Source organism: Pangasianodon hypophthalmus, chromosome 1 (assembly GCF_027358585.1).
Source record: "Pangasianodon hypophthalmus isolate fPanHyp1 chromosome 1, fPanHyp1.pri, whole genome shotgun sequence".
In the NCBI taxonomy this organism is placed as follows: Eukaryota; Metazoa; Chordata; class Actinopteri; order Siluriformes; family Pangasiidae; genus Pangasianodon; species Pangasianodon hypophthalmus.
Window position 1 is genome coordinate 19,130,354 of NC_069710.1, and position 16,372 is coordinate 19,146,725.

The following is a 16,372-nucleotide window of genomic DNA, read 5'->3' on the forward strand; positions in this document are numbered from 1 at the left end:
TTTCGCTCAGTCAGTCCTCTAAAGCATTTTCAGTCTGAAGTTTAGTTAAAAGTATAAAAAGAGATGTCAGCTAATTATATGCTGAACTTTGCCATTTAATGTCTCCTGCATGAGGCTGCAACTGAAGCAAAGGATGTCTTTTGGGGGAATTTGTTTAGAGACATGTCTCGTTATATTATAATCTCGAGTTCTTTACAGAGACAATAATAAGCCAGTTTAAGGAGATCTGTCCCAAAGATAAAGTAAAAAAATGCATAATGTTTCTGGTTTTTCTTGTTTCTGATTTTTCAGATTCCTTTCACAGAATAATATGAACAAAATATTAGCTCAAGACAAAAAACATGATTAGCAATGAATAGCAATAAAACTCATGTTTTATTTGCATTATAGATCTTCTGTAAAATTGTTTGCTACAAAGTCTATATAACAATGTGTCAGTAGTACATTAGGAGAAATGCATTAGTGTAAGTGCCATGGTGTGTTCAGGTTGTGGAAAATAGAAAATAGAGTGGAGTTGCCATAAAAAGGTGTGCACATGGGAAGCATCTGATCTGATCATTTATGACAAGAACTTAGGTTCAACTGAAAGATTAGACTTAGACACACACACACACACACACACACACACACACACACACACATACACACACACACAAAAACAGACATACTCACACAATAAACAGCAAAATACAAAAATACCATGACAACAAACATGTTCAATGCTATTTATCTAGAAATTTCACCAAATTCTCCATCACATTAATACTAAAATACAGTTACATTTGCTTTACAGTGCAAATTTGAACACTTGAATTCACAGGGCAATACAGGAACAAATCTGTATTTAGTAGACACAATGTCGACTAAATTAATATTTGTCATAGCCTTATTGAATATTGCATTTGATACGCACAACAAAGTGCAAAATTGCTGGCCCAAAATATATTGAAAAGGTGAAATTTGTAATTTGTAATAAATTAGTTCCCTTCCACCACCCCTTCCCCTGCCTGACCTGTTCATCAACATTCTGGGCATTTGCGTGTAAGGGTTTTTTAAAAAAAAATTTTAAGAAAAATAAAAAGAAACCTCATAGCAACATAAGCTACAAACATTATCAAAGTGTAAATAAAACTGTGTCTATAGCTACCAGTTTCTGTTGTCCTGGAGCGCTCAACACTACAGAAAGTCCTAAAGCTAACAAAGCATGAAAGCAGTTCAGATAAACAGCAGTAGATGGTCATATGCACAGATGAACTCTTCCACTGAGTCCTTTTGGTTTCTAAACTGTCAGACACATCTGTTCTTCCCTGACGCACATAAAGCAACAATGCTGTCAGACAAATGTGCAAAAGTTGTGGTGTGTGTTTAGTTAAACACTGAACATTTTTATTTGTTGAATATCCTGAATAAAGGTCAAGTGTTGCTGATCTCAAGTGGTGTGTTGGTACACAGTAGTGCTAGCTTAATTTCTCATTAAGTGTAGTGCTCATTCTCATTACAAAAGATAACATCTAAAAATTCATTTCTTTTGAATATGTTCCAAATCACGTGTAGTAAATAAGTGATTGTATGCAAAAACATATAGTATATTTAGTTTGTCAAAGATCCAGTGTAGTTACATATTAAGTTTCACGTCTGCTATTTATATTCTAATTAGTTCCATTTTCCCAAATAGCCTAAACATAGCATTATCAAACTGAAGAAAACACAGTTTGAAATAGGGCACTGGCTCCACCACTCCTACCATCTGTGGGTCTGTTATGCTTTTGGCTTAATAAATCTTCTTGTAGAACTTCAGCCTGCTAAAAGTGAATGACTCAGTAAATGAGTAAATAAGTTACACGCCAGGTCCATGAGAGGCTGTGCATTAAAAAATGTACTCTATATGCTGCTACACACACCTATGGATGTTTCTGATCTTGTGTCCATTGAACAGTTGATTCTGTTAATGTTCCTGCTGCTCCGTGTAGTCACCGTGTGATGTCCGACACTGTTCTGTGCACTTACTGTATTGTACTGATGTGTTGTTTTTCCACACATTTGTGCATTCTCTGTCACACCATCATCCTGGAAACACAGTTTTGAACTTGATTTAACCTGTAATCTAAAAAGGAGGCTTTCATTCTGAGGTGCAGTTACTTGTTACAGCCATAAGGGATCACTGTTGTGTATCTGTACCACAACTGGAACTCTGTGATCAGTGACACTGACTTTGAAAGATTGCCACGTCCAATCAGCCAAGTGGGCCAGTGTTGCAACCCTCCTCATCCTAAAATAGCCCTGGGAAACCCTCCCCGTATGCCTCTCTATCACTCCCCCAAACTGCTTTCATTCTGTCAATTTCTCTCTGTCCCTAGTTTTCTGTTTTGACCCAGTTGTCATTAATTAACTGAATCTCCCTCATTTGTGCAAACACAGATTTTCTGGACATGTCTGAACAAATCTGAACAAATCCTTTGTCAATTATACTTATTATCTGGAAGTGAGGAATGTGCTTGTTTAATTCATCCTTCACTCTAACACTCTCTACTCTGTCTAACTCTCGTAATGTGGACTGCAGTTTTTTTCTATTAGGCTTCAGCAATGTGTTGATATTTATGTTCAAGCTTTTGATATTTTTAATTTCTTGCTTGCTGTCACAGCCAAGAAAAAGAAAAGCGCACTACTTCCACATTTTCTTCACTCTCTCTATGTATCCTATTCCTCCTGATTTTGACCCCTATCATTAATCAGTTTCCTTCTCCTTTCTGTCCCCGGTCGGAATTTTTGTCCATTGTATCAACTTTCTCCCTGTCCTCATGAAACCCTACTGCCTCCAGCTCTCCCTGTATTCCCTATTCACACTCTCTGTGACCCTAATTCTCCACTTTGACCCCCTTGCTGAGTGTGAGTGTGTGTATGCGGGTGTTCAGTGCAGGTGCCTCCTCTAGGAGTGAAAAGAAAGGGTGTAGGAGGGGAAGAGGGGGATGGAGAGCTGCTATTGGGGGAGGGAAGGGCAGAGGAGGAGAGCTGCAGAGCCACTTCATTCTCGTAGCAGAAAGAGGAATGGGAGCCCAAGATGTATTTCTTCTCAGCTAGGTCTTTAGCACTGCAGGATGGCGTGTCAGGGACCTCGTACGTCCTGTTAAAGTATGAGTAGTCCACCTGGAGAAGGATGAAATGTCAACAATGTTGTGGAGCTCTGGCAAAAAAACCCACTGTTTTTTTAATCTTAGCGATCCACTTTGTGAACAAATTGGTACCTTTACAATATTGTATATTGATAAGGATTTAATTTACAGGAAATATATTTTCTTTAAGAACAAAGAGTAATCTGCGTAGTTAATTCTGTCCCTCTTTCCTTATCATGGACTCATCATTTGTCGTACCTGGTAGCCAGATTTCTTTGCGAAGAGCACAGGCTCAAAGTGGTGACCCCAGAGAATCTCAGACGCAATGTAAGAAGAGCGGCACTGTGTGGTCATGGCAGTGGCTTCGACCATGCCCTCTAGAATGACCACCACCTCCAGCTTCTCATCTGACTCCAGCATCTTCCGGTCCATCTCGAAGAAAGGGCTCTCTTCGTCGATCTCATGCACAATGGTCACCGGAGACACCAGAAAGATCCGGTCAGTTCCTTTATCAAAGCCCACATTAATGTCCTTGTGGTCCAAAGGTAGAAACTCTCCCTCTGGGGTCACTCTTGGCTACAGGAAAATGAAGACAATCAGCATTTCACTATGTATGTGATCTATCATCAGATATCATTCAGAGAGATTCATTTTCAGCAATGCAGAGAAAGAAAAGGACAATACATAGAGCCGGTATATCAGCTAAACATTTTTCCACAATATATAGTCACTCTTGGCACCTTTTAATAGAATGAGCAAAGACTATTGTGTAAAAAAAAGCATTACACACAATGTTCTACTCAAACAACTGGATAATCTTCTTATATTTCCTCTAACAAAATCATTCTCATAAGAGAAAGGGAGGCTTCAGCAAATATTCATTGTAGTGTTACTGATAATTTTGAACCACTTTTTGTGTGGCAAAATCTGCACCACTCATTTAAAAAAGTGTGAAAACTATACAGTTTCATATGTTTATGCTACATATACAAAGCTTATTTCGCTTACTTTATTTAATTTTTATACGCATTTCTCATCATGAAGGGTGCCAGAAATTCTGGAGTTGACTGTATATACACTCACGCATAGTAAAACAGATTTCAATCACAGTAAACACAAACAGTAAACACAAACATACTGACACAACCACATCTAATTGGAAATGCAATCCTAGACACACACACACAAATAAGAAAGATTTTAAGTTAATCCCTCATGAATGATATATAAATCCCTGTCAGAATAAAACAAGCTCTTATTTACCAAACCAAACAAGTGTCCAGATGTCCACCTCTCTCTGTCTTTCGCTCTACCTCATTCAAACACTTTTCAGCTATACCTCAGAACAGGTTGACATAAATCTAAAATGTCCTCTTCATTCTTTATCACGTTCCATTCATCTCTCTCTGTCTCACCTTCAGCAGCTGTGCTCGGACGTGGGCCTCCACCAGGTGGCTTTTGCGTAGGTTTCCCACTCGCCACATCATGCAGAGCTTCCCATCCCTCATAGCTACTACTGCCACATCTGAGAACATCAGGGTCTCATTGCGCTTCTTGGGCTTGGCAATCTTGGCCATGACCGCCCCGATGATGAAAGCGTCGATGATGCAGCCCACAATGCACTGCAAAACGACAGCAAGCACCGCCAGGGGGCAGGCCTCAGTCACACTTCGGGAGCCATACCCTATAGAAGTTTGTGTTTCCAGAGAAAAGAGGAAGGCTGCCATGAAGTTGTTCACCTGCTGAAAACAGTGGTCAGGCTCCAGTGGCTCCTCAGGCTCCAGCTGCACTGCGGAATAATCCACTGGTTGCTCTGGTAAAGCCAAAGAAGAAGATGAGGTAGCTGAGGAGGGGGTGATGGAGGGTGATGGTGGGGGACTTAAGTCCCCATGGGCAGCTGCGATGAGCCAGAAGACTAATCCAAAAAGAAGCCAGGAGAGCAAGAACGAGAGGGTGAAGACCACCAGCATCCAGCGCCAGCGGATATCTACGCAGGTGGTGAAGAGGTCTGTAAGGTACCGCTGGCCCCTCTTGTTCATGTTGATGAAAGCGATGTTGCAGCGGCCATCTTTGCCCACAAATCGGTTGCGATGCTGGAAGTGATGTTGGGCAGTAAGAGGGGTAGACAAGGAAGGGGAGACAGAGAAAGTCCTTTCAACTCGCTCCCACCCACCGCCTTCTCTCCTAGTCACACCCTCAAGCATGAAGCCACAGCCTCCTTCTCTTCCTCTCCATCTTCCTCCATCATTGTCATCGTGATCATCATCATCTTCCTCGTTTCTCTCAGAGAGCCTCCCTGGTCCTCCATTGTTTTGGTTAAGTAGCTTGCCATTGCAAGTTGGAGAAGAGAGATCTCCTGTACAGGCTCCAGTGACATCATCACTCTGAGCCAGCTTCATGACTTCTTCCTCATTAAGAGGAGTGTCTACTACAGCGCTGAAACGCCGCTTGACACGTGCAGCTCCCATTACTGTGTGGATTTGTCTACGCAACCCGAGTGAGGTGATGGTGTATTGAAAATGTACAAGGAAGAATTGTTTTATCTGGTAACATATATGTGCATATAAACATATAAATGTGTGCATGAAGTGTACATCAAAAAAGATGCATATGTGAAGCTATTTTTGAGTTCATCCTCACGTTGCAGAAAATGTTGAAAAAAAAAAAAAAACAGTTTCAAAAATTATCTTAAAAAAACCCTGGATAATCAAAATATGTTTTTGTGATGGTTCACCATGATATACAAACCAGTCAGTTTTTCTTTACTTCTGAAAATATTGACTGGAATATTTCGTTCACATTTCAGTTCAGAGACAAGCTAGGACTGTAGCCAAGACGCTGGAAAAAACAATCAACAACATGACCTAAGCAGCAGCATCAACAAACCATTTTGAAAACACCAGTCTCATCTGGATAAGATTTTATCCAAGTGTATTGTATTACATCTATCATCTCACTGGAGGTCAGAATAAGTCTGTACTATTAACACAAATTCTAACAGCAACTTCACTGTATTTAAAAGTGGAGATATGGGACTGGACTGTCAGTGCATGAGTATGGCATGTGAGGAGCTAATTCAACAGAAATCTGAAGGGACAAACACAAGGTTTGGTTTAGGCAGGACTAAAACATATAAAAGAGCCATTTAAAAAAAGGACAATGAATAGCACAAGAGGAAAGCAGACTGAGAGAAGCACTGAAATAAGTTTCGAGTCTTATGGCAAACAAAGGAAAGTTACAGTTTATGGTAACAAGGAAAAATGGAGGAAACCAGAAAAAAAACAACAAAAAAAACAGCATGCCTATACAAACCCTCCATGATTTCTTCACCTTCCTTTGCAGGATAGAGAGATGTTTAAAAACACAACACAAACATGGAATCACTATAAACACATGAAGTATTTCAGTGCTGTTTGTTTTATCCTTACAGTGAAATAGCACTTACACAGTGTGTAGTATAACAGTTACTCACTGGGTGTTTTCAGCTGACACTTGTGGAGCATACAGATCATAGCAAACTAACAAAATACACATCGCCATAATGTAGGGGGGAACAAGCACGCACACAAAAAACTCCCCACCAAATCAAATCATGGACCTGATTCGCTGTCCTCTTTGATTTAGTTTCAATAGAATTGACTCCCTTCTCCCAAAGTCCAAAAGTTGTTTGCAGCAGCACATCTTTTGTTTAGCTCCACCTTTATAGATTCCAATGCTCTGAGTGGCAGAAAAAGTAATAAAAGAAAATACAGGTTAAAGAAAGTCCTTATCTAAATTTCCATTCATAGGAAAAGAGGACACTCAAACAATCTAGCAGCTAAAACCAAACTACAGAAATCGAAGATTGAGTTTATGTTATGTAGCCAAACTGAGAAATAACAACATGGAAAAAAGGGGTTTATACAGAATAAAAATACAAAAGCAAGACGCATGTATCAAAAAAAAAAAAGAAGGGAATTATGACCTTATGATGAATGTTTAGCACTTCCATTGGTTAAAACAGCATGCACCACAAAAGTCTGCCTTTTAGGTCTTTTGAAAATGCAATCATTCATATTTAGCATCTATTCATCAAATGCAGGTAGGCTATTTAGGAGAACATTTACTCTCTAATGTCTGACAGGAGCTTGTTAAAACGAGGCCAGAGATACTAAAAAGGGCAAGCTGAGAGAAAATGGAACATGCAGAAAGTAATCGATACCTCTACAGATTTACAAAAAAAAAACAACAAAAAAAACAACAACAACAACAATAACAACAATTGCTATTTGCTGCACTAAAAATGAACCTCTCAGGATATTGCATATTTTTGGATGAGTTAAAAAGAAGTAAATATGGTTTGACAAACATAGTATGAAAAGAGGATCAACATAAAGCCTGAATCATATAACAAATATTATTTTCATATCCATATTTTTAGGTATGGTTTGGTTTGCAATAAACTTAGGGGATTTCTGAATGGACAATTTCAAAGCAACAAAGCATAGCAGAAGATGTAACTAAAATTGTTTGTTGTAACTAAAAATTGAAAATGGGAAAATGGATCATTCCTAAACTGGAAGGTGATAGATGGTTAACACTTATGATGACCTATATACAGGAGCTAATCAAATGATTCTGTCTTGGATTTTCCAGCTTTATTTTCTGTTTATGTCAGCTGTTTCTGTCCATATGGTCTAAGGGGTAGTAGTCTTGTTTCTTTTCACTCTGTCCTAGAAATAAAACACATAGTTAACATTAAAACAGAAGTGAAAGATGTGAAAAGCAATCCTGATGTGATGAAATATCACTAGTACCATTAGTTGAATAAGCTAATGAAGAAAAAGAAACGTGAATAATTACCTATGCTGATATGCAGTTATTGTGAATCCTCTGTGTTGAAGGTTAATGCAAACTGACCCTGTGATTCTCTTTAGTAGGTGTTGTCATCCATTAATCTGGAACTGAAAAATGGATATGAACGGTAGTGGTCAATTGGATAATACACCCTGAGAATATACTGATCTTGTGCTATGTAAAATCATCAGTGAACAGATTTAGCAGTAACATGTGTTTTACAAGCCTAGGAATGACAGCTTTATAAATTTGTTGGAAAAATTGTCCCTGTTCAAATTCAGAACACACTCAGAAGATTATGGTTTGGATTTAACCTTGCTAAATCAATGACTTTATAAAGGAAATAAAAAAAAAACAGTTACATTTCAGTACAAACAACAGAATACAACAAAGAAAATAAAAACAGACATATAATATCTAAGTAATAAAGGAGATCATGACAGAACAATTTGTTGTGGTTATCAGTAAATGACCTTCTTCGCTATAAGCACATTCTCAGCAGAAACACAATAGAAAAGACTGTATTTTCACAGAACAATTTACTTTTAAAAAATAAAGCAGTAAAATTAAAAACCGAAGCTTGTACTTTTTCAATTTGCTACTCTACAAAACTCCTTTTTTCTTAATTTCATCCAAACATATAAGGGAACTAGTGAGCCTCTACAGAATCTAATTACAGTACATTACACGGATATAAAATTGGCTCTATTAATGAATATGAGAAGAATCAGAAATCACCAGCTCACAGGAATGGAGTCTCATTTCATGAGCAGTTGTGTTTAAAACCTGTGAACCTATAGTTTGACCTTTACAAACATCATGTACACATAACCCAGGGCTTTATTTGTCTTGTTTGTAGATGCCCTGTCTATTCCTTTCTGCCAAACCCATTGATCTGACACACACACACACACACACACACACAATCAGTGGAAAGCCCATTGATGCAATACTATTCAGGAAACACAGACCACCACGCACTGTGGCCAAAAATAAAAAAAAATATATAGCCAAATTTCTTATTCTAATAAACTTTTTCTTTATCTCTGCCTCGTGTGTTTGTTGGCATGGACAGACTTTTGGACAAAGGTGCCAGCGTGCTTATGCAGACCTGTCATCTCACTCTTCAGCATGTGGGAAACTTTGAAGTGTCTCAGGGTCACTGTGATATAGAGACACTTTGGAGTAATGTCTGGCAAGATAATGTAAAACTTATATAAGTCATATAAAACTTATTTATGGATCCATTAGTCTTTGTTTGTTATACACTTATTCCCCAAGAGAAAAAACTAAGCTAATCATGCTGCATATGTGAAAACAGTGCTGCATTCTTGAGAATGTATTACTACTAATGGGCAAATCCCAACAGAAAAGGTCAAATATGAAACTTGGCAGCAGCATTTTACTTTTCATTAAACTACATAGAACATATTTATACACTATATGGCCAAACATTTGTGGACATCTGACAATAACATTCATGTGAGCTTGGCCCGGGATGTAGTCAGTGTTCCAGTTCATCCCAAAGGTGTTCATTGGGGTTGAGGTCAGGACTCTGTGCAGGCCACTTGAGCTCTTCTACACCAATTTTGCCAGACCATGTTTTCATGAACCTCGCTTTATGTCCAGGGGCACTGTCATGCTGGAACATGTTTGGGCCTCTTAGTTCCAGTCAAGGTAAATTGTAATGCTACAGCATACAAAGACATTCTATACAATTGTGTGCTTATATATAACCTACACAATATTGTGGCAACAGTGTGGGGAAGGACCACATACTGTATGTGTGTGACTGTCACGTGTCCACAAACCTTTGGCCATACAGTATAGTGTATGTAAATAGATTTTTATATGAATTATGATTTGCGATCATGGAGAATTGGAGAATGTTAGGAAAGGCGAAACCACTGTAGAAAACTGTAAAGCACAGTCTAGACTGCTTAATACTTAAAATGCCAGAATTTCATAACTAGAACTAGTCATTTTACCCATTTGAATTTTATATGCTTATTTATACTATAGCACAGAATAGATAAAAACTAAATGCATAAGAAAAGTCAAAGAAATGTCAGAAAACAATGTAAAGTTAATCATTATGTTGAAATTAACCCATACATTACAGCATTGCCTTGTTTTTCCATTACATAATGAAATATTTTTATATCTATATTAAAAAAATATATTAAATGGATAAATACACACTAATGGGCAAAATAATTAAAAAGGGTAAATTGGTACTCATATGAAATTAAATGCAATTTCATATTTGTTAAAATTAACATAATAACAAAATTATTGGCCAAAGTGAATATCATGTGGGCCGACACGTACTTAGACTACTCACTGTCAACAGAGCTAACCTCCACCTTCAGTGTGCATGTACCACACACTGCTTTTTAACACTATTCACCAATATCTTAAATTTTGTTTTGATCGCCTGAGGTAAACCAGATGAAGTAAATTGGTTGTTAAATAGGCTATTTGTTACCAAAGTAACATCCCACTTTCTAGAATAATGCAAAATAAGCAGGTAGTTAGTGAAAATTTTTTATAACATAGATGAAAACAGCCATGATGGCTTTAAAACAGCCATGATGGCTTTAAGAAATACTTCTTCAGAACTTCTTTGTGTCTCTGCAGTATTGATCTTATAACAATATCAGACTAAAATATATATTCTTTTTTTTCTTTTATAAAAGTCAGGGATTGGTAGACACTGGGTTTTATTTAGTCAAAGCTGTTACATCATACACCATTCATCTTAAAATAAAATGACCACATCAGACAGTCTAATTTTAAAAGAAAATTGTTATAAGACTCTCTACAAGTTTCAGAGACTCTGATTGCTACCATGAATTGAGAAGAGGAAGTGCACTCAATTAAAAATAGGCATTATATTGTCATTTCTCTGTATACATTGGAATGAAATGTCATTTCCCCAGGACCATAGTGCTACAAATAACAATATAGTGGCACACTACATGGGACTACATAAGGCACAAATACACGACAGTGTGAGATGAGTGCAAACAATACAATAAATACACAAGACAGGGTACATCATCTAGACAAGATAACAGAACATTGTTGAGTGGAAAAACTAGCACGACAATTGCCTGTAAACTATTGACTGTGGTAGCAGCAATCGACTGTCATAGAAGCAATAAGAGGCATAATAGTAAAGTGAGAGTCATAATAATAATAAAGTGTCCAGGAGCAACATTATAAAGTGCAGGTATGCAGTGAAGCAGTTATGAAGCATGATGGTGGTAGCATGGATAAAAGAAGGACAAAGTGTATGCGATTTGAAGTGCATTGACACGTTCCTACACTTCAAAAGCACAATCACTCACTCACAGAATCCTTTATTATGGATTCTTCTTTTATTATCCTGAAACCTGAGACTAAAAATACTAATCATAAAGGTAAAGAAAGAATGAAAACTATTTGGAGTCACTTTGCATGAGATCATTTCTAAAATGCTAGCTGCTCCTTCTGGTTTCATTAATTATTTAAAAAGGTTTTCATTTTAGAAACAAAACTTCAGTTGACATCTGTCATCCCTCTAACTGTCCCTCTTGTTTCTTGACTTTCTCTTCTGCTTAAATTATTTGTCCATGTTTAGGTATTATGTAGGCAGATTAAGCTCGGAATATGATTTCAATGTCACTCAATAAGCCCCAGATAAGCTCTTCATCTACCTCTCTCTCATTTTGTTCCACCTCTATAGCTCAAAAACATGGAAAGCTGATGAGGATCAGAATATCTGGAAGCTCTCAATCCCACAAGCTATTACACCATGTGCTCATATGAATGACATTATGGTATTTATTTGGTTTGTTGATACAATAGAGTGTGTGATGCATCATGATCATGGAACTGTTGAAACAGTCATAGACACATTCACAAAAAAGCAAATCTCACCTTTAGTGTAATAATGATATTATGGCCAGTGTGGCAAATGAGGAAGAAGGAGAAAGAGACCAAAAGTGCTCCACATTATAGTACCAATTATGTAGTGTGCTAGACAGGATTATTTATTTACTCGTATACCTTTAAAATAGGGATGCAGTATAAAATAATGAATCTCAAACAAAATAACATGGCTGCTGAAACTTGATAGTAAATCATATTATTCAGAGAGCATGCTAGTTCTTTCTTTATTTATTTAGTTAGTTAGTTATAACTAATTACTATATCATACTATATCATTTACTAAGTTACTAATTACTATATCATTACTATATCATATTCTAAGTTAAAATTCCTGTTTCTAGGAAATCACTGCTGTTGACATGTATGTTAAGCCACCAGCAGCAGGACAAGAGCAACCCAGATACTGCCATGCGAGTCAATACCACCATTATTCTGCCAGTACCACCCATGTGCTTGTATGTCAATACATTCACATGGGTTTCACTCACTCTTTCATTCTCTTTCTCTGTCTCTTTCTCTTCTAATTCAAGTCTCAGCATGGGTATGGCAGTGAGAGTACATTTATTAGCAGACTATTTTTGTTAACCATTAAACAAATAATTAATACTACAACTATCCCAGCTTAATCTCAGCTTTCGAATCACAGTGACAGATTAATGGCCAGGGCCCAGCTATCTCTGTGTGAGGAAAACAGATGGGAACATATTTAGTTTTCAAGCTCAATTATTGCTTAACTCCTCCATATTAAAACAATAGTTATTTATGAAACTATGGCTCTGTAAACACTGGATAAGGGGCAGTGCGTATCATCTGTGCAAAGTGCAAAGGTATCTTTTTCAGCAAAATCCCTAATCATTCCCGCTAAAACTTCTCGCTGCTGTCCTGCCAGGTTGGTGCTGATTCCACATGACAAGGAAATCTGGTGGATATCTAGTATTCACAGAATCACAGTTACATATGTAGCTAGCATTCTATTTCATCCCTCCCAATCATTTTGATTACCAATGTCACAATGTCATAAGGAACCGATCCCACCAAGGGCTGACTGGAAAGGTGTTTAGAGATGACTGCTGCACTCCCCCAACTGGTCCTTGCTGGACCTGGAGAAGGTACAAGTGGCAGCAGCACAGACTGGATTGACATGCCACTACATAGCAGGGACCCGTTGTCTGGCCTGCACGTAGGCCAATGTGATGAAGTCCACCACATAGTGGACCAAACTGTATTTAGACAGAGAAGCTTCCTGTGTCTTTCCTCATGACAGATCAACAGTGGATTTAATGACTGGATTGATGTCTGCTCCATATAGTACCATAGAGCACAAACAGGGCAAAGCAGGGCATGTTCAGAAGGAGTGAAGTCAATAGATAGTTGGTTGATTAACAAAAATGGTTAATAAATTTGGGTGATATGCCCTTTGTCAGAAACCCAGGGCTCAAACACAAGGTCTCTTTGGCATTATCACCATCAGTTCATGCAAGGGGAGCTTACTGCCCAGGCATAATTTCTCCCATTCTTTTTGCTGAAGTGATCAGCAGCAAAAAGGCAGTCTTTAGAAGGCATCTTAAGAGAATCCAGAACAAGAGTGAGATCCTAGACCGGGATGTTGTGGAATGACAGCATATGAAGGTGCATTGTTCCCTTCAGAAAGGCTGTGACAAGTTTATTAACTCCTAGTGGGATACCATCCACAGTGCCATGATGTGCTCCAGTGGCTACCACATACACCTTCAAAAAAAGATGGGGACTTCTAGCTGTCCCTCTAGGAAGGCTGCTACTTTAGGAACTGCACATTGCACTGGATAAAGATCAAATTACAGATTACAAACTCTGTAACCAACTTTAGAAGACAAAGTACTGCAGTTACAAGCTGTTACACAGACAGCTACAAAATGCACATGAACTCCGACATGCGTACAAGGCAAGAAGAAGAAAAGAAGGATGGACGTATGACAGCTGTATTTGTTTATCAAATCATAATCCTACAGTCACTTTGTGACTATGTTGAAGGTCTTGGCCTGTGTGCGTTGTTAGATGGGGTGAAGTAGAACACAAATAATAATGATCAAATGTCTAGACTATTCAAAATGAGCTTTGCCATCTCCTGACAAGTTTACTTGGATGGAATTCATAAGAGTTTCATCATTTATAGTAGGGTTGCATTTGTTAGTGTGCATGAGCTGTAATTGTAATATAGTGTGAGTTATAAAAATAATGCTAAACTGAAGTGTGAAGGCATACTTATGCATGAGTGATCCAAGAGAGAGACTGAAAATAAATAATCACATGTCTGCTGAAGTGTGGAGATGATAAAGGGTGCTTGATATCTAAAAATATCTAAAGATACACGTATTAATATATCAGCTATTAAACAGCCACATAAACGCACTCCTTTAACAGTGGTGTTCATGACACTATATTTGCATTTATAGCTTCTTTGCCTCATTACTAAATACTTTATATGACAAAACTTATTGGGAAAATATACAAAGCAAATTAAATTAAAAGTGCATCCCTTGTTTAAAAATTACTGCTCCATTTCAGGGTCATAAATTAAATTAAATCAAATCATGAACCATATATACATAGTATTTTTTTACTTTCGAACCTCATCTTTCGTGTATGTTCTCTTCTAGGTTTGCATTAGTGTTTCAGTTCTACTCCATCCTACTAAAATGGTGTTATGTTATAGGATGTATTTGAAGGGCTCACGTAAAAATGTTTGAATTGCGTGATAAATACATGATATACATGATAAATCTATAATGTATTCTCCTGACCTCAGTGATAATTTCTGTCATGCAGTTACAATAAATATAAAGTAGGTTTTTACTGTTCTACAGCAAAATTTTATTGTAGAAAATAGAACCTCTATTTTTTTTACTTTTACTTGATACTTATACTAATCACAAAACCGAAATATAAAGAAAAGGATTGCTGTCAGCCGTGTATGGAAAAAAAAAAAGCTTTGGGCTCCTGGGGCTATAACTCATTTTACCACACAAGGATAAATATACGTGAAGAAAAGATAATCCACAAGTTGAGATTACATATTCATTTCATTGGACACTCACATACAGTGAAACAGGTACTATTGTGATCACAACTGTGCAGTTAATATACCAGCCTAAAAGCAGCCAGATCAGTTTACAGCTTTAACTAAATCAGCAGGCAAAACATATGTAATTCAACAATAATTTGACTGCATGTCACATGAATTGGGTTCCGCCTTTGCATCAATTCATCAGTGATATCGCACACAAACTAATCATTACAGAAATGTCAGTTAATCTTAAAAAGTGGTGATAGTAAACATAGCTGACTGAGAATCCATGTAAATTGTCACAATTCATACATCAGCTGTATAAATGTCTGTTAAAGCACAGCCTACAGTAGCAATCATCTCTCTTTCACAGCCTCAGTATTTTCCATGTCGACGCGCTAGTCCTGGTCAATGGTCAACCTGAGGCACCAAGAATATTGCTACCACAATTTATGGAGTTTAAACTGTTTCTATCCTTATGATTTCCCTTAAGTGGTAATTATGACATAATTTACATTAGCCCCAGATCCTAAACAACAAATAAACAGCAGATTAGATAATTCAAAACCATTTTAATCTTCTTCATCATGACATTCTTGTGAACAAATTATCTATGAACTGACACTTACCGTCAAGCTGCCATTAAAATAGAATCCAGCTCTCTGTGTATCCAATAATGAGACGTGTGTGTATCAGAAGTGTGTAGCTGCTCCTCTTCTTTCAGGAGTCAAAGTCACTCACTTTTCAAACTATACAGACTGACAGAGGGCGACACTACATCTCTCTCTCTCTCTCTCTCATGTGCTTTCACTCTAGAAAGAGGACGATAGTCTGATTGGTGCACATCGCTCAGACAGGGCCTTTTTTTTTTAACATTCATTTATGTTAATTTTGTAATTTTTGGAAGTATTTTTGTGATATTCTTTGTATTTGGAAGTTCAGAAATTCATAATAATACAACTGCTCTATGTTTTTGAAAGATTGCATGCTTCAAAGACACATAATATTATGTTATGTTATGTTATAATTACACATAATTATGAAAAAGATGAGATATTGTGACAAAGACATGAGATATTACGAAACAGACACGCTCCTTACCCAACATGCTCTTTGAGTGAGTGAGTGAGTGAGTGAGTACTTACTCACCTTCAATAACTACTTTACCTTGATCAGGGATCACAGTGGATCTAGAGTCTATACTGGGAACACTGGATAAGGCTCTTGTCTGTTAGTGAGCAAAACAACAGAAGAGAAATAATATTTTAGCACAGTGGCCTAATTGGACAAGATTCACTCCCATAGATGGACGCCAGTCCATCACAGGGCACTGGTTAGAAAGGAGTCTAAATAAAAACAAGTTTTCTTAAAAATCTGTTTTCTTACACTAGCGATTCCAAATTATATTGTTGTCAGAATATCTACATTTTGGTCAAAACCGAATGTT

General features: G+C 37.4%; 1 protein-coding gene across 1 annotated transcript; it reads right to left on the reverse strand.

Annotated features, from left to right (window-relative positions):
• Positions 1-356: 356 nt before the first annotated feature.
• kcnj14 (potassium inwardly rectifying channel subfamily J member 14) lies at positions 357-15,678 on the reverse strand. Its single transcript, XM_026926866.3, has 5 exons — positions 15,555-15,678; positions 7,953-8,053; positions 4,526-7,822; positions 3,369-3,686; positions 357-3,144 (listed from the first exon to the last, which is right to left on the reverse strand). The coding sequence occupies exons 3-5, from the start codon at positions 5,693-5,695 to the stop codon at positions 2,839-2,841; spliced, it is 1,794 nt and encodes a 597-aa protein (XP_026782667.1). The 5' UTR covers positions 5,696-7,822; positions 7,953-8,053; positions 15,555-15,678; the 3' UTR covers positions 357-2,838.
• Positions 15,679-16,372: the final 694 nt, after the last annotated feature.